General features: G+C 37.3%; 1 protein-coding gene across 1 annotated transcript in view; it reads left to right on the top strand.

The window, feature by feature from the left end:
• The window catches only part of Fam227b (family with sequence similarity 227 member B), a 170,070-nt gene that overhangs the window by 22,801 nt on the left and 122,305 nt on the right, over positions 1-24,964 (top strand). Inside the window, exons 5-10 of the mRNA XM_037205193.1 lie at positions 2,401-2,468; positions 3,271-3,306; positions 3,777-3,881; positions 10,629-10,727; positions 17,826-17,927; positions 22,074-22,200. Coding sequence (XP_037061088.1) covers positions 2,401-2,468; positions 3,271-3,306; positions 3,777-3,881; positions 10,629-10,727; positions 17,826-17,927; positions 22,074-22,200 — 537 coding nt within the window. The remainder of the gene's footprint in view (positions 1-2,400; positions 2,469-3,270; positions 3,307-3,776; positions 3,882-10,628; positions 10,728-17,825; positions 17,928-22,073; positions 22,201-24,964) is intronic.

The raw sequence follows: 24,964 nt of genomic DNA, 5'->3' as shown, positions 1-24,964 counted from the left end.
CATGGAAGGTCTTCCAATCTGCTGGTGTCCCCTCAATTTCTTTATTCAATGTCATGCAGGTTTTATTGTAGAGGTCCTTCATTTCCTTGATTAGGTTTATTCCCAGATATATTCTCTCTCTCTCTCCCTCTCTGTCTCTCCCTCCTTCCCTCACTTCCTCCCTCCCCCCCACTGTGTGTGTGTGTGTGTGTGTGTGTGTGTGTGTGTGTGTGTGTGTCTATGTGTGTGGTGAATGAGACTGACTCCTTTATATCATTTTCAATATACCTTCTATTTTGTATCCTGCTTCTTTGCTGAAAGTATTTATCTGGTCTGCAAGTTTTTTTGTTTTTTGTTTGTTTGTTTTTTCTTTTTTCTTTTTTCTTTTTTGATAGACTCTTTAGGTCTCTTGTGTGTAAAATCATATAATTTGTAAATAAGGATTTCTTTATTTCTTTTTCTATTCTGATTCCTCATTTTTGTGTCTGGCTGCATTGCTCTAGGTAACACTTCAGGCACTATATTGAATAGAGAGAGTGGAAACACTTGCCTTGTTCCTGATTTTAATGGGACTGACTTGAGTTTTTCTCCATTTATCATTAGCTTTCCTCTTAGGACTTCCTTCATTGTGTCCCTTAGATTTTGGCAAGTTGTGTTTTCAGTTTCATTCACATCTAGGATTTTTCCCCTTACCGATGTCTTTCTTGTCTAATTACAGTTCAGTAGTATTGTGGTTCCTTGAGTTTATGTACTTTCTCTAGATTCCATTGCTGTTGATATCTGGCTTTGTTCCAGTATGGTTATATAAATGCAGGATGTTATTTAACTTTCCAATATTTGTTTTGACTTGCTTTATATCTTATTTGTGATCAGTTTTGGAGAAAGTTTATGGGCTGATGAGGAGAATTAGCACTCTCTCATGTTTGGTTGAAATGTTCTGTAGACGTCTGTTATTTGCCATGTTGTCTAACTCGTGTTTCTCGGTTTAGTTTTTGCTGATGAGGCTTTCCACTGACATTTTTATTTGGCTTATTAGGTTTCTCACTTCCAGCATCATTTCAACTTGAGTTTCCTTTGACAGTTCCTTCTCTTTATTAAATTCTATATCCTCCCCTTGAAATGACTTCTGCATCATTCATCTCTTCGTTTTGTTTTCTTTGAGTATATTCATATCCTCTTTGAGTCATTTGAACATAGATAAATCATTCTTTTAAGTTCTTTGTCCATAAAATCTTCCAGATCATTCTTGTTGCAGTTTGTTATCATGATATTGGTAATTTGGGGGAGCATCAAAATGTGGGGTTTTTTTTTTTCATGTTACTTTTGTCTATCCTTTGGTACTTGTGCATCTGATGTAGGTTATTACTTGAGTCTCTCTGTTCAGGTTGTTTTTCTTCTCTTTCAGTGTTGGCATGCATATTATTCATGAGATGATTAAGAGGGAGGCTGAGGTGACCAGGTTTGGGGTAGATGACAGTAGGAAGAGAAGTGAGCTCAAAGGCCACCAAATTGTCCAGCTGGAGGCAAAGCTTCCATCCTGTGCTGACTGGGGACCTGCTGACACCAAAATTCCCAGTTCCATGCTGACTTCTCTACTGTCTTATTCATGACTTAATGCATCATCTTGTTACACAGAATGCTTGAACATGATGATGCTGTCTATGCTAATAAAGCCTGTTTTGTTTATTATATAAATTTGATTAGTTATATCATTTAGATATGTAATATCCTTTGACTTTAGATTTTTCAAATTCAAGAGTGTGTTTAAGTCCGTATTAAATTCATAATTTTAAAATTTCATGTTGAATTTTTAAATTTTAAAATTTTCATTAATTTATAGGTATATAGTATATATATTCATCTAATTGATATATTTTTATTTATGTTTTATATATGCATATATAAACTATATGTAGCTTGTATACATATATACATATACTATTTTGTAGAGAAAATATCTATGAGTAAGCAGAGAAAAAAATGAAAAATCTCCTTTCATGTCTTCCTCCTTTAAAAACAGGTATATATATATTATATTAATATATATTAATTGTTTTCAATATATGAATATCGGAAGTAGTTTACAGTCTTACATTGTATAAATTACTGTGCACATAATTTCACTGGGCCATGCACCATGGTACTGCATTTTATTGAATTTAAGGTAATCTTGAAACTGTGAAATCTACATAGCTGAGTGATTAGAAAAATGTGGCAAGTTAGATATCAGTTGAGGTAAAATGTTAGATGCCAAAGAACCATAGACATGTTAGGTAGGGCTTGACGTTTTGGAAATACAAAAGGAAACAAGATAAACAATAGCTCCATTAATTGATTTCATTGAATAGTTTTATATTTAAATCATCTAGAATTTTCTTGTTTTTGATTTTTTTCATTGTTGTCAATTCCCTTTTCTTAAAGGTTCATATATGAATCTGGAAAAATACAAGGCATTCTTAAAGGAACACAGTAGGCAGAGGAAGATAATGGTATGATATTTGTGTTTACCATCCCTCAATAATGTATTTTCATAGGAAATGTAAATACTGTCACTCTACAGATAAGAACTGATAATGCTTTAAAAATATCCTTTTAGTCTTTGTTAAGCAACGTTTCTGTCTTGAAGATCTAGGGACTTATTTTTTGACACTCAATGTTAGAGCCCTGAAATCATCACATTGTAAGTTATTTGAGATTGATTTTAATATATATTATATAATATATGTAAAATATATATATATATATATATACATATGTATATATGTAGACTCCAGTTTTCCTGTCCCACAGTCACTCTCAAATAAACACACAGAGGCTTATATTAATTATAAGTGTTTGGCAGATAGCTCAGGCTTGTTATTAGCAAACTCTTGCATTTAAATTAACCCATATTTCTATATATACTTTGCCACGTGGCTCATGGATTGTTAACCTCATTTTTTACACAGTCTGCTTTTTCCATGGCAGGCTGGTTTCTCTGGAGACTCTCCTGACTCTGCCCACCCCCCATCATTCTCTCTGTCAGGCTGTCTCGCCCAATCTCTTCTTGCCCTGCTATTGACCAATCATTTTTTATTAACAATGAGCATAATCCATAGCATGTATATATATACATATATGTATATGTATGTGTCTATCTATCTTCCTTTGGTTATTTAATAAGTGATTGTGTGAACCAAAACTTTATTAATTATTGTTAAATATAAATATTTTAGGGGCTTATTTATCAGGATTTTAATGTAAAAATCCTTTAACTTAGAATTTTAAATACTTTGTTTTGAATTTTTCCAGCTTTCAGATGAAATGGAGACAGAGAAGAATATCGAGGTATTTCAGTTTTCTATACTGTCAGATTATATATCAGATATATTATGTAGAGTCAAAAGAATGCTTATAATGCTATAGATGTAGATATAACTATAAATTTGTGCTCCAAGAAAGACAATTGAGAACAGGCTTAGAAAACTTTCTATTCTACCCTGTTCTTGTTTCTTTATGCATAGACTATCTAAAATACTTGATATTTTCAGTATATACCAAAATATGTCCTAAAAAATTATTCTGTTTTGTTTTAAAAATTGGCTCACAAATGTGCAAATGCTGTTAATTTCTCAGGAACAAAATATATGAAAAATTTCCCAGGGAAAATATATAATTTTTAATGTAGTAACATAAAATAGCATAATTATGTTTGCTAAATGATAATTAAATATTTATCTGTCTTCTAAAATCATATGAATCCACTATACTAAGAAGAGAAATAATTTTTGTTAAACAACATTTCCATTTTTTTCTAGGGTTGCAGCTTCTCAGGATTCAAAAAAAATGAACTAACACAATTACCCAGACATTTGGATGCTAAACAGATTTATCTTTTTGTTTTAAGAGCCAATAACTTTGAGGTATATAAACATTATTTTATTTTTATTCTATAATAAAACTTGAGAATATGATTATGAATCAGGTCTTTATTTAAAACTAAGAGAAGTTAGATGTTAAGCAAACTTGATTCTTTAAGTGTTAAATTTGGATTTTAGTGATGTTTAACCCTGTTTACTAGAAGAAAATGTGTTGGTGTCTTAGTTATTTTTCTGTTGTTCTCACAAAATACTATAACCAAAGAAACTTATAAAAGAAAGTGTTTAATTGAGTTTATGGTTTCAGAGGGTTAGAGTCCATGATGACAAAGCAAAGGTCGTGGCAGCAGGAAAAAGCTGAAAGCTGACATTTTGAGCCCCAAGTAGAAGGCAGAGAGAGCTAATTGGGAATGACACCACACTTTTGAACTTCAAAACCCACTCCCAGTCACACACTCTTCCAATAAGGTCATACTTCTTAATCCTTCACAAGCAGTTCCACCAGCTGGGGACTGTGTATTCAAAGCTAAGGGCCTCTGGGGGCCATTCTCGCTCAAACCTCCACAGTTGGTGTGGTAGCATCTCTAGAGGCTTGCTGCAAGTGCCCATTGGCTGGGAATGGGACTCTGAAAGATGTTTTCCTTCTGTTTCCACTCGTATCAACTCAAACACTTCAGCATGCTGCTTTTACTTAGAAATAACTTGTGAGAACTCTTCCACTTGTGACTTGTGTGTTCTTTTACATCCTGAAAGTGTCTTGGCATACTTTTGTGTTGTATCCTATAGTATAACCAAAGATTAAAAACTGAAAATGTAGGAATGTGACTAGTTCAGTGATCATCAGGGATGAGATGAACTTAGGGTAGTTATTGATAAAGCTGATCATTGTCCCCTTTTAGTTTCAATTTCTGTTTTCCATGTTTATATATACTATATATGTTCTTTGTAATGAAAAAGTGTAAATATAAGTTGAGGCTGTTACCAGTGAAGTAGGCTTAGTGCCCTGTAGAAATGAAGTACTCCCATAGAAATCATGATAAATAATTTTCTTGTTAAAAAGTTTGCACAATTTCCTTGTTGTTGACTTGCATTTAATGAACAAAAACAGTAATTATGGATTTCATCAAAAGAAATGTTGAATTATATTGAATCTAGTATTTTAAAATTTTTGTGAGAACTGGTAAGTGGGTTTTGATGACATTGAAAAGCTTCTGCATAGCAAAGGAAGCAATTAGTAGAGTCAAGAGATAGTTTAAAAGGATTGTCAAAAATCTTTGCCAATTAAACATCTGAAAGGATTAATATCTAAAATCTATAGTTAGCTCTAAAAATTAAACATAAAGTCTTCAAGTCATCAATAAACAAACAAACAAATGAATCAATTATATATGTCTCAAGAGAAGAAATATACGTGGTCAACACATATTTGAGAAAATGTGCAGTTTCCTTAGTCACCAGAGAAATACAAATTAAAATTACTTTGAGATTCCATTGCCTCTCAGTCAGGATGGTTATCAAATAAAGCAACTGACACCAGCAGATGCAGTCAAGCATAAGGGAAGTAGGAACTCTAATGTAACCTTGGTAAGAGTTAGGCTAGTATAGACAATTTGGAAACTAGTGTGGATATTATTCAGAAATATGAAAGTAAAACTTCCATAATATCTAGCTATTCTACTGCGTACTGAGTATATTGCCAAAGGAATGTAATCACATTACTACAGAGATATTTGCCAGGCAGATTTATTACTCTACTATCCAAAATATCCAAAATATAGGACCAGCCTAGATAAATATTAACAGACAAATGAATAAATAAAATGTGATAGATGCACATATAACACACATAAACACATGTGCACCCCCCCACACTATGGGATTTATGTAATTTCATAAAGAAATATGAAATTACATTAGTTGCATGAAAATGGATGGAATGGGAGGTCATCGTGTTAAGCAAATATAGCCAAATTCAGGAAAAAGTCAAGTTTTTATTCATATTTGTTTCTCATATGTGTGTACATGCATGCACATGCGTGTGTTTGTGTGTGTGTACAAAGGTGACTGAGTCAGGGAGGCATTCTAAAGAGAAGAGAATAGGTCAACAAGGTAGGATATTGAGGGAGATACAGATACAATATTACTTGTTTTCTCTCATATGCAAAATGAGAAAGAAATGGAGAAAGTAAAGAGAACAGAGATGGGAGAATATGGATAGAGGGGGTACTGTGTGTATGGGTGAATATGTGCAAGGCGTATATAAGAAAGTGTCATAATGAAGCCTATTATTTTGTCTATCAGCTAAGAAATTAATTTAACAAATATAAAAAAGAGCATAAAATGATCTACTGAATCTACTTAACTAAGTAAAAACTTATAGTTTCTAGTGTTCGTAATAAGCAAATTTAACTTTAGGGGCCAATTTTGGTGAATTGTCTGCACAAGGGAAACACTGTGTTAAGAGGATTTGCTGAAAATCCATGACTAAATGGATATTTATCTTAAGTAAGACCTGTCTTTAGTGCATGAGCTGGCTTTTTGGAACCTAGGTCCTATGCTGAGACATTTTGCTCAGCCTTGGTGTAGGGAGGAGGGGACTGGATCTGCCTCAACTGAATCTACCAGGCTGAGCTGAATCCCCAGGGGAGACCTTGGCTTGGAGGAGGTGGGGATGGGCGTGGATTGGGGGGAAAGCTGGGGGGCGGGAGGAGAGAGGACAGGGGAATCCATGGCTGATATGTAAAATTAAATTAATTATAAAATTAAAAAAGAAAAAGTCTGTTTTCTACATTTTTGGTGTGTGTGATCTAATCGACATCATCCTTGCATTAGATACTTGCCATTGGTAAATTCTTTTTTCTTTAGTTTCCCCTCCCTCCTCTCCTCCCAACTCCCCCCACTTCCTACCCCAACCTGATCCACTCCTCCTCCTCTGTTTCTCTACAGAAAACAGCAGACCTCCCATGGATATCAGCCAGCCATGAGATATCAAGTTGCAGTGAGACTAGGCACCTCCTCTCCTATTAAGGCTGAATGAGGTAACACAGTAGGAGGAATGGGTTCAAAAAGAGGCAACAGAGTCAGAAACAGCCCCTACCACTGTTAGTCCCACAAGATCAAGCTACACAACTGTCACATATATGCAGAGGGCCTAGGTCAGTCCCATGCAGGCTCCCTGGTTGTCGGTTGTCTCTGTGAGCCCCTATGAGCCCACATTGGTCGATTCTCTGAGTTTCATTGTGGTGTCCTTGACCCCACTGGCTCCTTCCTCCTCCTCTTCCACAGGATTCCCTGAGCTCCACCTAAGGTTTGGCTTGTGGGTCTCTGCATCCATTTCCATCAGTTGCTGTGTGGAGCCTCTCTGATGACAGTTGGACTAGGCAGTAATTGATGAGTATAGCCGAATATCACTAGGGACCATTTCATTGATTTAATTAATTAATTAATTAATTAATTAATTTTTGGTTTTTTCGAGACAGGGTTTCTCTATGTAGCTTTGCTCCTTTCCTGGAACTCACTTGGTAGCCCAGGCTGGCCTCGAACTCAGAGAGATACGCCTGCCTCTGCCTCCCAAGTGCTGGGATTAAAGGCATGCGCCACCACCGCCTGGCTCATTGATTTATTTTTTTGCCAGTCCTGTTTGGCTCTGTCCTAGGTCTCTGGGCTGTCCTGCCTCGGGGTCCTGGCTCTCGAGGGTGGGCTCCCTCTCAGGGTGTGGGTCTCCAGCTGGGCCGGTCACTGTTTATTTGGTCTCTCCCACAATCTCTGTGCCACCTTTACCCAGCACATCTTTCAGGCAGAACAAATTGTAGGTTAAAAGTTTTGTGGCTGGGTTGGTGTCCCAATCCCTCCACGGGAAGTCTTGCCTGGTTACAGGAGATGCAGTTCAGACTCTGTATCTCCCGTTGCTAGGAGTCTTAGCTAGGGTCACCCTCATAGATTCCTGGGAGTTTCCGTTGCACTAGGTTTCTAGTTCTTCCCAGAGATAACCCCCGGTTCCCAGTTGTCTCTCCCAGCACTCTCTCCCTCCATTCTTAACAAACCTGATCCCTCCTGTTCCCATCCCATCCCCCTGTCTAGACCCCTCCCCCCATCCACCTGTGATGTCTATTCTATTTCCCCTTCACAGTGAGATCCATGTGTCCTCCCCTGAGCCTTTTTTGTTACTGAGCTTGTCTGGGTCTGAGGATTGTAGCACCAAGGTTACCCTTTACTTTACAGCTAATACCCACTTATGAGTGAGTACATACCATGTTTGTCTTTCTGAATCTTTGTTATCTTACTCAGGATGAATTTTTTCTAGTTCCACCCATTTACCTGCAAATTTCATGATGTCATTGTTTTTACCAGTGGAATAATACTCCATTGTGTAAATATATTACATTCTCTGTATCTATTCTTCGGTTGAGGGATATCTAGATTGTTTCCAGTTTCTGGCTGTTATAAGTAAAGCTACTATGAACTTTTAATGACTACTTCTATTTCCTTGGGGATGTGAATCTATTTTAATTTTTTTGTCTCATCTTGATTTAATTTTGGTAGGTAGTATTTATCAGGAAAATTGTCCATTTCTTCTAAATTTTCCAATTTTGTGGAGTACAGGTTTTTGAAGTATGACCTGATGGTTTTTTTTATTTCCTCGATGTCTGTTGTCATAGCTCCCTTTTTGCTCCTGATTTTGTTAATTTGGATATTCTCTCTCTGCTTTTTAGATTAGTTTGGATAAAGGTTTGTCTCTTAGAGTCTGCAAGATGTCTGTCCAGGCCTTTCTAGCTTAGGTCTACCTTTACATGTTACTTGTTTGGTTTTTTTTTTTTTTTTTCTTGCAGCTTTTAATATTCTTTCTTTGTTCTGTGTATTTGGTGTTTTATGTTGCAGGGGACTTTCTTTTCTGATCCAATCTATTTGGTGTTCTGTTAGGATCTTGTACTTTATAGGCATGTCCTTCTTTAAGTTAGGAAAATTTTCTTCTATGACTTCATTAAATATATTTTCTGGGTTTTTGAGCTGGGATTCTTCTTTTTCTTTTATTCTTATTATTCTTAGGTTTGGTCTTTTCATGGTGTCCCAGATTTCCTGGATGTTTCATGTTAGGAATTTTTTTAGATTTAACATTTTCTTTGACTGATGAATCTATTTCTTCTATGGTATCTTTAACACCCAAGAGTCTCTTCTCCATCTCTTGTATTCTGTTGGTGATGCTTGCATCTGTAGTTCCTGTTTGCTTACTCAGATTTTTCATCATTTCCTGAATTCTCTCAGTTTGTGTTTCCTTCTTTTTCAATCAATCTTCTCCAGACATTTATTTTTTATTTTTATTAAGAAAAATTTTTATTCATTTTACATATCAAAGATCCCCCTTTTCCCTCCTCTGCCCCCTAGCCTTCTCCTCCCAACCTATCCCCCATTTCCTCATACAAGAAGGTAAGACCTCCCATGGGGAGGTACATTTAGTAGGGGCAAGTCCAAGCCTCTCCCCCGTCCCAAGCCTGTGCAAGGCGTCCCATCATAGAATTGGGCTCCAAAAGGCCTGCTCATGCACCAGGGATGGACTCTAATCCTACTGCTAGCCCTCCCCCAATCAAATCATGCTACACAACTGTCTTGCCATGCAGAGGGTCTAGTCCAGTCCCATGCAGGCTCCAAAGCCATTGATGTAAATTTCATGAATTCCCACTAGTTTGATTGGATTGTCTCTTTCTTCTTTGTTGCTACTATTTCAATCCTTTGCCTGTCCCCTCACACACACACACCCCCACCCAGCTTTCTTTAAGGGACTTGATGATTTCCTCCAATTTTTTTTTGGTTGTCTTTTCCTCAATTTCTTTAAGGGAGTTTTTCATTTCCTCTTTAAGGACCTCTATCATTTTCATAAAGTTGTTTTTAAGGTCATTTTCTTGTGCTTCAGCTGTATTAGAATATTCAGGTCTTCCTGTCACAGGATAGTTGGGCTCTCATGGTGCCATGTTGCCCTTGCTGGTGTTTATTGTATTCTTACACTGGCATTTAGGCACCAGGGTTTCAAATGATTAGGTCTGAGTTCTGATTTCTGAGTTTGTCTGTTGGATGGGTGTTTTGTTCCTTGGTTTCTGGTTCCTCTTTGGTTTTCTAATCTTTGTGGCCTGGATTTCTGATGGCTGGTGTGACCTCTGATCTAGTAGGGAGGCTCTGTCTAAATTGGGAGCTGGCCTTCTGGTGGTTAGCTTCACCTTTAGTACCTCAGTGTGTCTCTGTTCTTCTCTCATGTGCAGTTTTTGAGCAAATAAAATGTGGCCAGTATGACTGATAACTTAAAATTTTTATTCAGTTTCTTTTAATAGATTTGCCTACAGATATAAAAACTAATATGTAAGTGTTAAAAAATAGTTATGTTTGGAATAAAATACAAGTATATATTTTATGAATCTATTTTATGTAAACATGTATTTATGAATCTAGAAATACTATTATAGTGTTTCTGATGAAAATTTAATGTTCAAATCAAGATATGCTATAAGTATAAAATACATTCCATCATTTTCAAATCCTTAGCACTAAAGATGCAAAATATTTAATTAATACTTTATCAATTATATGTTGATAGGAAAATATTTTAATTATATTTGATTAAATAAGGTATGTCATCAATCTTAATTTCACTCTTCGCTTTTAATGTAACTACTAGGACAGTTAATATCATTCATGTGTATTGCTAAATATCTGTCAGTCAGTTCTGTAACCATTAGTTATACTCTGTATAAAGCATATTTACATAAATATATTTAGTAACATGTTTTAATTTGTTATCCTTAGGAAAAGGTGCTTAAAGTCTTGAAAATCCACATTCTGTCAGACTGCTCCATTGCTCTCCTGCATGACTCTTTTTGGTGGTGGTTTCTCCATAAATTCAAGGTAAATGGCATTTAAAAATTATGCAAAAACATTTATTTGTGGCATAATGTTTTTCAGTAGAAGTAATATTAATACAAAAGTTTTTTACACAGATGAATTTTTGAGCATTCCATAGACTAAAAATCCCATTTAAACTTTCTTCTTTTAGTGGAGTTAAAATTCCAATAAGGATTTCAACAAACTGGATTCTTCATCAGTCAGAAAAGATAAGAGAGAGCCAATACTCTAGTAAATAATAGAGTTGTATCTTTGCATGTTATTATATGTTGGTAAAAAGAACAGAAAGTCTACTACAAATCAGTAACACTGAGAATTTAGAAGAGAACCTGGTAGTCAGATAGAGAGCCTTTAGTTAATTCAGAAAGGTGAGAATTTGAATCTTGGAAAAAAATAATAAAGTGAAATTGATAGTACTAGAAGCACTGTTTGATCAGAAGAATTTCAGTAAGAATAAATACCCCTAAAGTTGCTTAAAAGCTTGGCTCTCCAAAATGATGCAAACAATTAGAAGGTGGCCCACACTGTGACTCCCCTAACCACTGCCATCTGAGACAGTGCACACTACAATACAAGCCCTTCACTGGTAGTGCTAGCCCACTTCTAGGACCAAAGTTCACATCAGAGGACTGTGCACAGTACCCTGTTCACCCTCCACAGGCTGCACTGCCTATGCCCATCTAACCCTGTTCTTTGACCCCAAGCCACACCTATCTAAGTACTGTGTACACAGCATGTGTTCCACAAGAAGTCCCTAGCTGATCTAGACCACTTCTGATATTCTAATTCCATATCAACATTGACTTGGGCCACTGATACCCCAATTCCATATCAATATTGACCTGGACCACTAATACCCCAATTCCATATCAACATTGTGTCCCCAAGACTGAACCTCAAGCACCACCCAGCAATTTCAAAGATCACCTAAATTTAGGTGACAACAAACAGAAATCTACATGCCCACTCAGCAAAGGTGGATCAGATATTCAAACCATATAGACAATAACACTACTCTGTATATGCAGTCCCAAAACAAACACTATGAAAAACCAAAACAACATGTCTCTTCAAAAAATTAGTACCCCTACAGTAATGTTCCCTGAGGAAAACAACTTAGATGACACACGAGACAATGAACTCAAAATAGCAATTTTAGATATATTCAAGGAACTTAAGGAGCATATGAATAAATACAGAATGGTGGTCTAGAAAACACGAGCAAAGAGTTGAATAAAATAATTAAGACAAAGCAGGATATGAAAATAGAATGAAACAAAGATACAGAAAGCCAAAAGCAAAATGAAACTTGAAATGAAAAATTCATTAAATCTAGTAAGCTCAGAGAAACACCTCACCAAAAGTATAAATCAAGTGGAAGAGAGAATATCAGGACTTGAAGACAAGGGAGAGGAATTAGATCACTCAATCAAATAAAATGATGAATCTTTCAAAAAGTCTGTGAATGGGGCATTCCAGTACTCTGAAACTTAAAAGGAGTAAGATTATGGACCACAGGTATAGAAGAAGGCAAAGAAATCCAGATCAAAGGCACAGCAAGTATCTCCAACAAAATCACACAATAAAATCAGCCCATTCCACTAGATGGAAATCATGCCTGATACCATTAATTAGGCCAAGTACCCATGCCTGTGTATGTCATAGACCCTAAGAGAGAACATAATACGATGATTCTGCTAATTAGACACAGTATTAAACTGCTTGCTTATACATATCTTTATGCCCATAAATTAGTATAGTTTTCAACTTTCATCAGAGAAGGTGATTTTTGCATTGGTTAACTCTGGTAGTTTGAATTAGAATGGCCTCATAGGCTCATATGCTTAACTATTGGTCCCCAGTTGGTTAAACTGCTTGGGAAGGACTAGGAGGTGTGACCTTGTTGGAGGAGGTGTGACACTGGGGATGTGTTTTGAGATTTCAGAAGACTGGTGCCATTCCCAGTGTTTGTCTCTTCCTCATGGTTGTGTCTCAAAATGTGAGCTCTCAGCACTGCCTGCTGCCATGCTCACTACCATGATGACCATGGACTCTAACCCCCTGAACAGTAAGCCCCAAATTAAACAGTTTCTTATATAAGTTGTTTGATCATGGTGTCTTATCACAGCAATAGAAAAGTACCCATGACAGTGGTGATTAATACAGAGACTGACAATTGGTCATGTGCAGAGAATAAGAGACTTTGGAATGATGAGCGCTAAATGGGACATCTGTAGTATACACCTTCTACCAAGGCTCAATGATATCCCACAAGAGGCTGTGAAAAGATTGCTAGAGCCAAAGGCAGTGGATGACTGCCATGAAACAGCATTTTCCAGACATGGCCGGTCCTTTGCATATATGAACTCATGGAGGTGTAACTGCACACGCAACATCCAGGATGAATGGGCCAGGAGCTACTGACAATTGGCAGATAGTGGATGAGACAGAGTATGGGTTTTCTTCATGGGTGTGGTGTTGCTGGAGGGCTTCTCTCCAGGTTCCCCAAGCCCCGCAGTCCCACAATCCACTTATAAAATAATCACTCAGACGCTTATATCACTTATAAACTGTATGGCCGTGGCAGGCTTCTTGCTAACTGTTCTTATATCTTAAATTAACCCATTTCTATAAATCTATACCTTGCCACGTGGCTGGTGGCTTACCGGCGTCTTCACATGCTGCTTGTCCTGACGGTGGCTGCAGTGTCTCTCCCTCAGCCTTCCACTTCCCAGAATTCTCCTCTCTCCTTGTCCCACCTACTTCCTGCCTGGCCACCTACTTCCTGCCTGGTCACTGGCCATCAGTGTTTTATTTATATAGAATGATATCCACAGCAGTGTGGACCTTTTAGAGGCCACCCATGGTCCAGTGAATGGCCAGATACACAGGCAGGCACTAACAACTCAGTGGGTTTAAAAGAGTACATGAAGTTATGAGGGTAAAGTAGTGGTGTGGGCAATGAGGAAGAGCTGAAGGAAAGAAAGGGAGGGGCAGTTTGGGTCAAAACACATTATATGAATATAAGAAATCTCAAACAGTAAGTTTTCAAAAACATTTTTGAAGCCAGAAATGCATCATTCTTACTCAACAACAACAAAAAAGTTGTATAACCTTTAAAGTTTTTTTTTTTTAACCAATCATACAAAGTAGATTTCAAAGAAGGTAATGTTATGAAGAACAAAGAATGATGTCTAATGATGAAATGGTTGGTTGATCAGTGAGACATAAGAATCCTAAATTTTTATTCAACAATAAAACTCTTCAAAACACATTTAATAGAAAACTCATTAACACTTCAAGAAGACATAGGCATTTACATCAGTATAGTTCAGGATTTTAATGCCCCACTGCTAATATTTTGTAGCATATGTAGAAAATGAGAAGTGATTCGAAAGACTTGAACAACACTGGCAAAATATTGATCTGGCTTTTATGAAGTATCTCTCCTGCTTCATACATTTTGTATTGATAGGATTGGGTGCCACAAAATAGACAATTTGTAATGAGCAGAAATGTATTGGCTCAGTTAGGGAAGTTAGGCAGTATTAGCCTAGGGTCCATTGTGACTGCTGCACAAGATCCACACCAGATCAAGCTAGCTAAAATCCTGTGTGGATGGGCGAGGACTTACAGTGTCCCACCTTAACTGAAGAAGTATTGGCAACTGAAGGATGGTGGCGTTGGGAGAGTACCCATTTTCTTGAGGAATACAGGCCTTAAAGAGGCTACCCATGGTCCAGGGGCACCCGTGGGAGAAAGTGGAATGACAAAAAAGAGACAGAAGAATGGAGAGAAAAGAAGTACAAGAGAGGTGTGCCTGCTCTCACGTCAGTGTCTCATTCATGAAGGCTGGGCCCTGATCCCGATGCCTCCGTGTTGTTCTACCCCATCCACAGCTGATTGCTTTTCTCAACAACGCGTTTACCAAGATAAACTGTTCTGAACTAGGGAAATATTCTGATAAAGTTAGAAAAATTGAAGCCACAGAAAACACATTTTCACATAAAAAGATGAGATCTATGGAAACAATCAGAAAGTAAATAATATACTTCTCAATAGCAATAGGTGAAATCAGAATTGAGCAGAGAATTGAAAATTGTTTGAACCAAGTGAAAATGAGAACATGAACTAAGACTTTTGGGATGTAAACAAGGCAATATTTAAAGAAAAAAAAACTATAGCATGAAAAGAAAACAGCAGTGATCAGAGTGAAAGCCAGTACAAGTAAAAGAAAACAAAAAATGGAGAAAATTCAATGAAGTCAGATGTTTCTTTGGAAAAATCTTCAAACAAGTTAACATGAGGAATTTGAAGCCTATCTTGTTCTCAGTGTAATATGGCAGAGACAGCACCTAAAGGCAGGTCATCACCTTAACGGACTCATCCCCAGTGGCTTAGCACAGAGGCATGCCTCCTGAGCGCAGTTCTGCATAGTGCAACCTATCAGAGAGCCTCAGCTCATGCTGAAACTATTTCAAGACACATAATGGAACAAAAGACTGGGTTTGGGGGCAGAAAAAGTTTGAGCTTAACAAAATAATGTCAAATTATTTTCCAAGTGGGTATGTAATTTGTCACCCCCATTGCTAATATGTGATTTTCTGTTATTCTTGAGCTACTAGTGGGTGAACAAAATAAAACAAATTAGAAAACAGCGTGAGGAAAAAAAAGAAACAAAAATATATCAGAACTTATGAAAACCATAATAAAAACCATAAATAAAAACAGGGAAACCACTACCATTTTTACAGAAATAGATAATTGCATTATTAGCTTTTTATCTCTGTAACCAAACTATCTGACATGCATACCTTGAAACAAAGAGTTCATTTTTCTCACTTTCAGAAGATTGAGTCCATTATACTGAAGAAGGCATGACAGATTAGTTCTCATCCTGATGGAGAAGCATCGAGAGAGATGCTGAAGCTCAGTGGCTTCCTCCTTTGTCCCCTTTGTCCCCTCTGGACCCCAGCACATAGGGTGATGCTTCCCACATTTAAAATGGTTTTTCCTCTAAGTTAATCCACTCTAGAAACACTGCACAAAGGTAGAGGTGTGTCCGGCTAACCTCCTGTGTGCTCATATCAAGCTGACAATGAAGACTAAGCATCATGGTACTGTAGAAGTGTATGTCAGCAGGCTGGATGACCTGAACAGCACATAAAAAACTCCTGAAGTCATGCAGTCTGACAAGCCTGATCCACAAAGAAAAAGATGATTAAGATCGCACACCTGAGGCAGAGGCAGGCAGATCTCTATGAGTTCAAGGCCAGCCTGGTTTACAGACTGAGATCCAGGACAGGCACCAAAACTACATGGAGAAACCCTGTCTCGAAAAACAAACAAACAAACAAACAAAAAATAGATTCCAATTACTAAAGAGGTTGAGTCAGTAATTGAAACGTCCCAACAACAACAAGCACTGATCCAGATAACCAGTTTCACTGGTAAATTCCACCAATATTTTAAAAAGAATAAGCACCAACATTACACCTCTTCTAAAATATTCAAGAGGCAACAGCAAAGTCTAACTTGAGAAAGTGTTACTATCATGCCAAATCTAGGTAAAAACATTATAAAAACAAAATACCATAGAATAATATCTCTTACAATAAATGTGAGTGCAGAAATCATAAAAATTTACTATCAAGCCAAGTTCAGCAGCATATTACTGAAATCATATGCCATAGCCCATAGCATTAACACTGGAAGACTAAGATAATTTAGCATCAGTTGAATAGCTTGATCTGATACGGATGGTGATTGGCAAGTTACCTAACAGAAGCTTCAGTTTCTAACAACCATGCATAAAACACATACAAAAATGAAACAGCCATTGGCCATATAATCATCTGTGAAGATATTAGATTGAACCATATTAACCAAAGACATATCCTGCAACTTTATGTCTGATGTAAATTTCTGTTCTTTGTTTCATAAATGTTGAGTATAGATTGTATAGTTAAAATATGGTAACTTCCTGAATAAATTATTTATATGTATTCTCCTTTAATTTTTAAATAACTATATCTAAAAAACCAAACCCGTTTCATGAGTCATCAAGAAGTACTGTCATCATTATCAATATTTTCATTGCTGTGACTTCCTTTTATAAAGTTATTTGAAAGGTATGAGAAATTAAGAGGACTAGAATCTCCTCTGGTTCTTGATTACTTGAATGAGTCTCTTGGGTTTCCTAAGCACTAATGAGTCACTGAACTAGAAGGCTTTAAGGCAGATGACCTGGAAATTCATTTTAGATTTAAGATCCTATATATCTGTAAATCCTTGTTTATTTTGTTTTCTATTACCACTAAATTGACAATTTGCATTTTACATATGTGTTTTTACAGCTTGTGTTGTGAGTTTGAACTTTAATTCATCTTCCTTGTACAATGATTTAGATTCTGATTATTCTCGTTACTTAATGGAGCAGGAAGCTAGGCTGCTACATGGGATTTTACTGTAATGTTCTTGTTACTAAGTCACTTTAATTTTGCTTTGGTTACTGCTGATAAGAAAAGAGTGTACATTGTTATGGAAAGTACCAGAGTCGTTGATTGTCTCCAGGATGATAACCACTGACCAAGAACCTTCATTTATTCCACAGATGTTGACATGCTTTTGGTGTTCTAGACACTGTGGCAAGTGTTTGAAATAAAAAATTATGTAAAACGTGGTCCTAGTATAATTTTATATATTTAGTATAATTTATATATATATATATATATATATATATATATATATATATATTTCTTAGTATAATTTTACTACTCTTCTAAGATACGACAGATATATATGACTGTCATCTAGGAAAGCAGGATATAGTCCCGTCCAATGTAGTGCAACTAATAAGTGACAGAGCTACCATTCAAACTCTACTGTGATGCCAAAACAAATGGCCCTTCCATTATACTGGTCAGACTACCCTTTAAGAATAGACTATATTCTTACATAATGTGTGTGTGTGTGTGTGTGTGTGTGTGTGTGTGTGTGTGTGTGTGTGTGTGTAGTATTACATGTAGTAATATTGTACACAGAACTTCCTAATATAAATTGTAATGTTGACCCTAATTACATGCATGCATCTCCTTAAAGCCTGACAGATACGATCAAGATTGCCTATTTGACAGAATTTCAGAGAGTTATGTAACACTTTTCCTGAGAATACCTCATAGGAAAATGGATGCATTCTTTCAGGTATGTGTAAAAACTTAACAATTACGATAATTATCTTCATAGTATATGGAAAATATATTTTGTTTAATTATAAATGAACATATTTTTGATTATCTTTCAACAAAAATATCAGATGTAAATAACGGAAATATTTTTAAAGCTATGTTTTACCACCATGCCTACTAACCAGAATATTGTGTTCTCTAGACTCATAGTCTTAAAATCACTGTAGTTCTATAGTTATGTTGGTTAGAAACTGGTGACTTCTATGTATATTCTTTGTCTTGTCCTGTTTCCCTATAAAAAATATCATTTTTCTTTGACTCTATAATAAGTCTTTTAAGCCATTTCAGCAAAACTGACTAGTTTATATTATATTTACTGAATAAGTTATGAACTAAATATTTATTTTCATTTTTTGTTATATTAATAAGTAAGGTTAATCAAAATAATGTTGTTTTGGTAAAATGAGAAGATATAGGGAATTCTTTGAATGTTTTAAATATTAATATTTAGTATTTCCAAATACAAGCAATATTGAAGTATCTTATTGCTTTAGCAATCTGTAAATCAAAAATGTAAAGCATTTTGGAATTTATAAATGTTTTCACATTGTTGGACGGAAGATAAAATATCCTTAATGAAAGTATAAATAATTCTAAATCTAAGAATTTGTCAAATATTTACATCCAATCTTGGCGTATCTTATACTTCCATAAAGTGTGGCAGGGGAAACTGTAGTGGGCTTGGAATTGCATTTGAAAGACTTGTCTGCCATGGGCAGCACCATCCCATTAGCTGCTCTCCTGGAGTCCATCAAATGTGGAGAGCAAGCTGAGCACCAGCGTTCACCCTTCTGCTTCCTGACTGGGGGGGGCCTGTGACCAGTTCTCTCCAGCTCCTGCTGCCATAACTTGCCTGCTGTAATAGACTGCGCCCTGGAACTCTGGGCTGGAGTGAGCTTGTTCTCCTCTAAGTTGTTTTTGTCAGAGTATTGTATCACAGAAACAGGAAAACAAAACTAAAACCATCTTTTTGTAATCACCAGGAGGTGGCATAATTACACACACACACACACACACACACACACACACACACACACACACACACACACACGGACTTGAGAAGTTCCTCTTACTCAACCTGTTTAACATTTTAATTTTACTACTAATAAAATTCATGTGCCACTGATAATATGTGACCATTTGGGTAGTGAAGGTATTCGTAGCTCACTGAATAAAATTAGGTACACCAATATGTTACAGAATTCAACCTCTCACATCTCCCCCTTCCTATCACCACCACCCCAGTCAAAGGTGCCCTAAAAGGACTGTGTACCAGCAAATTTGAGCAGTATTTGATTAAAATGACTCTGTTAGTTTCCTATGAGTATTACAAATTAAAATAAACTTAGTTGTTTAAAGCAATAGGAATTCATTTTCTTAGTTATAGAGGCCAGCAATCCAAGATGAGTAGAATATAAGTCTAAAATGAAAGTATCGACGATGCTGATTCACCCCAGGGAAAATTCCTCTTCTGTCCCTTGTTTTTGGTGTCAGGACCTCTCAACTTTCTTTGACCTCTGCTGCCATCGCTGCTGTCTGCTTCTGTTGTCACACTGCCTTCTCCTCTTCTGAAGTCAGTCTGCTCAGCTTCCCGCATAATGCTATGTGTAATTACAGTTAGAATCTGCAGGATAATAACCTAGAGGACCCTAATCTGCCCCATGATTTCAGCTTCCTCCATCCTAACTGACATTTCAGGCACCAGGAATTAGAACATGTGCAGTTTGGGTTCATTAGTTGGTGTCTACAATGATCATGACGGACTTCTCTAATCTAAAACTTTAATCAAATGGAGTCTTAGTTTATGGTAATCAGTACTTACCTGAATTCAGAGTACCACAATAATGATATCATGTGTCTTTAATATGAAAATATGGTCTCTCTCAATGTTTATTCCTCAAGAAAAATATAGTAGTTGGAGTATCTGAAAGCTAGGCTGTCAAGTAGGTGCATGGTTTGAGACGTGCTGGCCAATGGAGCATCTGAAACAGGATGTAGAGGGAGCAGTGCTGGTTGACAAGTTGTAAAGACAGTGGTATTCTCTTGGGGTGGACCGGCTGGGGACCTGAACTGCAGGGGAAAGACACAATAGCTCATAGTGCTCCATGCTAGCTAGGTCAGGTCAAATCACCCTTAAGACTTTCACTCCAGGGAAGAAGGAGTTGATTGCTGTTAGGAACTTTTCAACTTTAGGGGTTCCTAAGCCTCTTATATTTTTGCATCTTTTAAAAAAATGTATTTATTCTTACTGCCTTGTTTCTACATGTGTGTGTAAGAGGGTGGATACACATGGCACATGTAGAAGTGAGAGGATATCTTTCAGAAATCAGTTCTCCCCTCCTCCAGGAGTTCTGAGGATCAAATTGAGGTTGTCAGACTTTTACCCACTGACATCTCTCACTGGTCAGATATTCTCACATATTGTACAGACACTTAGAACAGACTTCACTCTGGGTAAAATGGCCTTCCAAGCAAAGCACAACCCTTCCCCGGAAATGCCTCTCTAGAGAAGGCGCAAGGGAGGGATAATGGGGAGAGGAAAGCTAGAGATCCTGTGCCTGCTGGGATCAGGTGGGACTGCTGGGCTCAGCATAACCTGCTCCTTTTCTGGAGTGTACTCTGGGTCCTAGTTTGCTCCAGTTAAATTCTTGACTAGTTTATTACCATGTCGCTTCTGAATCCTTCCAGAGCACAAGAACCAGAGTGCTGCTGGGGTTGAGACCAGAGGAAAATGGAAACCTTTCTATGACAATGGGATATTGGTAGTGCTGTAATTTTGATGCTATCTGATTGTAATTTTAATATATAATACTGATTATAACATATAAACTTACATGAACAAGTAACAAATTTCTTAAAATATGCTTTTTATTGTGATCACCATCTATATCATTTTCTAGAAGATAACCATAGTGAGATTAAATGAAATAAATAGCTAATCAAGCCAATTACCCATGGCTCGAATGGTCATAGACCTTGTACCTACTACTGCCGTCTTCCTGAATCAATATAGTTTCTAACTGTATTCTAAATATACCTTATTCCCACAGATAAATGTAGCTCTCACTGCTCATCAAATTAGTTTCTTTCTGCAGTAAGCAGAGACCATTACAGAGATATAAAACTTATCAAAAACAAAGAATAAGTGACCATGTGGTATCTACCCCTAACTGGTACATCTACAATGCAGCTCCTATACCTGAGGCTCAGGGAAAGTTTATAAAAGCCAGAGAACCAGGGTACCTTCTGTGAGACAGTGTGCTCTGACATGACAGAGAAGGGGAATGATATGGTTTCCTAAACCTGGCCTGCCTATTAAGAATACAAGTAGACATACCAGTGAGTACAGGGAAATTTTTACAAGGCTAAAGAGCTACAAGCAATCAATGGCTGCTGAGATAGGGAGAACCAGTTTTCTGCAAGGATGAGGCCTCTGATAGGTTATGCAATCCTGAGTGGTTGGTCCTGAATGCATGTGTATTGGAGCAGCACTGAACTGACTCAGTAGGTGATGTATATGTAAACCTGTGTACAGGAGCAGCACTGAACTGACTCAGTAGGTGATATATATGTCACATGTGTATATGAGCAGCACTGAACTGACTCAGTAGGTGATGTATATGTCACCTGTGTACAGGAGCAGCACTGAACTGACTCAGTAGGTGATGTATATGTTTAAGAGGGAGTGGGAAGGGAATCAGGAGGAGTTGGAGGAGAAGAAGCAGGCATGGAAATTATGCAAATACAGTACTCTGGTGAAATTCTAGAAAAAAATGTTGAAATTTACTTTTAAAAAAGAAATAACTAGTCAAACTCTGTTTTATTAACCTTATCCTTTATTCAGGAATGTTTGCAAAGTACTACCAGGTAGACTCATTTTTTTAAGCTGTTTTTGTTTTGTTTTGTTTTGTTTTGTTTTGTTTTGTTTCTGTTTTTGTGGCTTGTGGCCCTCAATTAGAATTACCAAAAAAGCAATACAATAGCTAAAGGAAAGCTATAAAATGGGGGACACATATTTTACAAACTAACCATTTCCTTGCTGTTATTATTATTTATTATATATAAAGTGTAAAAGTCACCTACCATGGCTCCCTTTGGGCAGGTGTATCCTGATTGTTTGGCCCAAGCTATCTATGCAGCATTCCAGGAATCATTTCCAGAATCCAGTGACCTCTTCAATAATGAGTTTAAAGAAGATCTAGGAAATACTATTTTTCTTTGGTTGTCAGGTATGACTATGGCATTTAAGTATTGATTATTTGGTTCTAACTATTTTTTAGATTGAAGTATTTTCTCCAATCAAAACATTGATCTCTTACAAAACATCTCAAACCAATGTCTGTTTTAAATTGATCATTACTTTACTCTGAAATTTTCATTATCAAAATTAATTATTTATTAACATTATAATAAAGCCAGATCATTTTTTGTTTTGTTTGAGATAGAGTCTCTCTACATAGCCCTGGCAGTCCAGGAGCTCACTATATAGACCAGGCTGGCCTATAACTCACAGAGATCCACCTGCCTCTGCCTTCTGAGTGCTGGGATCAAAGGTGTGTACCACCAAGCCTGGCAAGCCAAATCATTTTTAAGTGGTAGAATTATTAAAGAAAACAGAATTTCTTCAAAAGTTTGTGTGTGTTGCTTGCAGTATAGATTGTGTGCCAAGGTAAATACTTTAAGCTGTTGTGAAGAGCATAAGTTTTTCCTACATATCCATTATTGACAAAATTGTGTCTACATACAAATTTGGATGTTGAGTTCCTAACCCTATAACATCTTTTAATGTGACTGTATTTGAAAATAGATCCTTTAAAGAAGAACTTAAGGTTTAACATGATTGGTCATGTAGGTGATCCCTAACCCAATAGGATGAGTGCTCTCATGAGAAGATGGAGAAAGGAATGATGTGAACAAGACTGGAGGGAAGGAAATAATGTTGCCATCTAACTTTCTGCATAGAAAAACAAAAACAAAGTTTCCAAGCCAGGGATAAACAATTCACAAGCATTTTCTTTTTTAATGTAACTCAGTTTTATCACAGCAGTTCAGTTGTATGGATGAAAATATTCAATGAAATGGTTACTGAAGACATCTCACTCTTGAGAAGCGCTTCTCTATCCATGAGTCTCAGAGGTCCACTCACCAATGATCCACCCAGTGAAGCATCAAGAGTGAAACCCTGAGTCAAATACAAGGAGATCCCAGCACACTACAGGAACTGCTCCAAAGAAGTCTTGTGTGCTAAGAAAGGAGTGATATATTTCAAGTGAAAAACGTCAGTCAGATGACTTTACCTAGCAGAGCAGTCATGTGACAACGGAGGAGAAATAGCCTTTTACAGACAAGCAATACTGAGGGACTTTGTCACCACCGTTAGAGCTGGCTTACAATCAATGCTTTAAGGTGGTCCTCCACCTGCAGAAATGAAAGCACGGTGTGTTCATCACAAGGACCGACCACTTGACAGTGAACAACTTAGGGAAATAAGGATTTATTTTAGCACATGGTTTCACGGTGAAGAAGACATGGTGGCTGAGGCTCTGACCTGGGTGAAGAAGCTTGTGGCTAGTCATCATAGTCATCAGAGTGAGGACACAGAAAACTGGGAAAGATGGGCCCGAACCAAGCGGAGGCTGTGACCTGTAAGTTCATCCAGAGTCACTTACTTCCACCAGCCAGGCCTCCTCTCTTCAAGGTTCTACAGCCTCCTTAGATAGAACTACCAGCTGGACACCAAGTGTTCAGAGACATCAGCCTGAGAAGATATTGTGTATTCATGCCATAAAATTCTTCCGCTGTCCCCCGTAGGATCATGACTATCTCCTAACATAATAATGCACTCAGTTCAACCACAAAGGTTGCCCTAGTCATATACTTCCAGAATTCTTCAAAGTCCACAGTTCAGAATCTCTTCTAAGACTGTAAGCACTTATAAAATACAACAAGTTTATCTATGTCCAGCATATAATGGCACAAACATCCCATTCCACAAGGGAAGATTGGTGACGAAGTGAGGAATGATCATGCCAAAGCAATAGTAAAGGGAGCCAGGGAAAATCACCAAATCCTGCACTTGTGTATCTGGCATCATCCGTCCTCCAGTGACCTTAGGTAGCCCCACTCCTCCAACTACGTTATCTGTGGTGCACATGACCCCTCTTTGGGGTTGGCTGCACTCCATGCTTGCAGCTTTCCTAAGCAAACACCTAACATTTCTAACCCTGGTATCTCTGCCACAGCTTAGGCTTCACCTTCACAAGTTCATGTTATTGTCTCTTGGGATCTCCTTGCAGGGAATCCAACCCTGCCACACATTACCTGACCTCATTGCTTTCTGGGACTTGGCACAGGTTGCCATGACCCCTCACTATTGTATCTTGCATCCTAAAGAATCAGTCCCATGTGAACGCTCACTCCAAGTACTGCTGACAGTCAGGATGGAGGCTGGCTCCTTTCTGCCATAGCTACTGTGGTCTCTTCTTTTGTGGTTGGAAAAACACGTTCCCAGTTGGTTATTTTTGTGCAGAAAATAACTGTGGTGGCATTCTCTGAAATGACTTTCATTTTTGCAAGCTAGAACCTTAAATGGATGGAGTCTTGGCTGCCCATTAGGGCACTTCTCCTCTTGTCCCAATGCAAACTGCAACTTTTTTCTTCTCGTTTCATGTGAATAGAACCAGTGATCTAGAAACAAATGGTGATAGTGAGGCCTTTTCTGTCAATGATTACTCTGAATGTAAGTTGATTGCATTCTCCAATCAAAATACATGAAATAGATTACAAAAAAAGGGAAGGATAAAACGAGAGAATAATAAGGCTCTAGCCTATGCTACCTATGAGATACCCACTTTAGCTTTTATGGACAGACTGCTGCAAGCAGAGGAATTGAAGATCTTCTGTGTGAGTGGCAAGCAAAAGGGAGCAGGGTTAACTACACTTATATCACATAAAGCAGAAGACAAATAATGTCATTATTAATAAGAGGTTTAT

The sequence above is a fragment of the Peromyscus leucopus genome, chromosome 4 (genome assembly GCF_004664715.2).
Source record: "Peromyscus leucopus breed LL Stock chromosome 4, UCI_PerLeu_2.1, whole genome shotgun sequence".
In the NCBI taxonomy this organism is placed as follows: domain Eukaryota; kingdom Metazoa; phylum Chordata; class Mammalia; order Rodentia; family Cricetidae; genus Peromyscus; species Peromyscus leucopus.
Note: the sequence above shows the minus strand (reverse complement) of the source record. Positions and strands in the feature narration are given on the sequence as shown.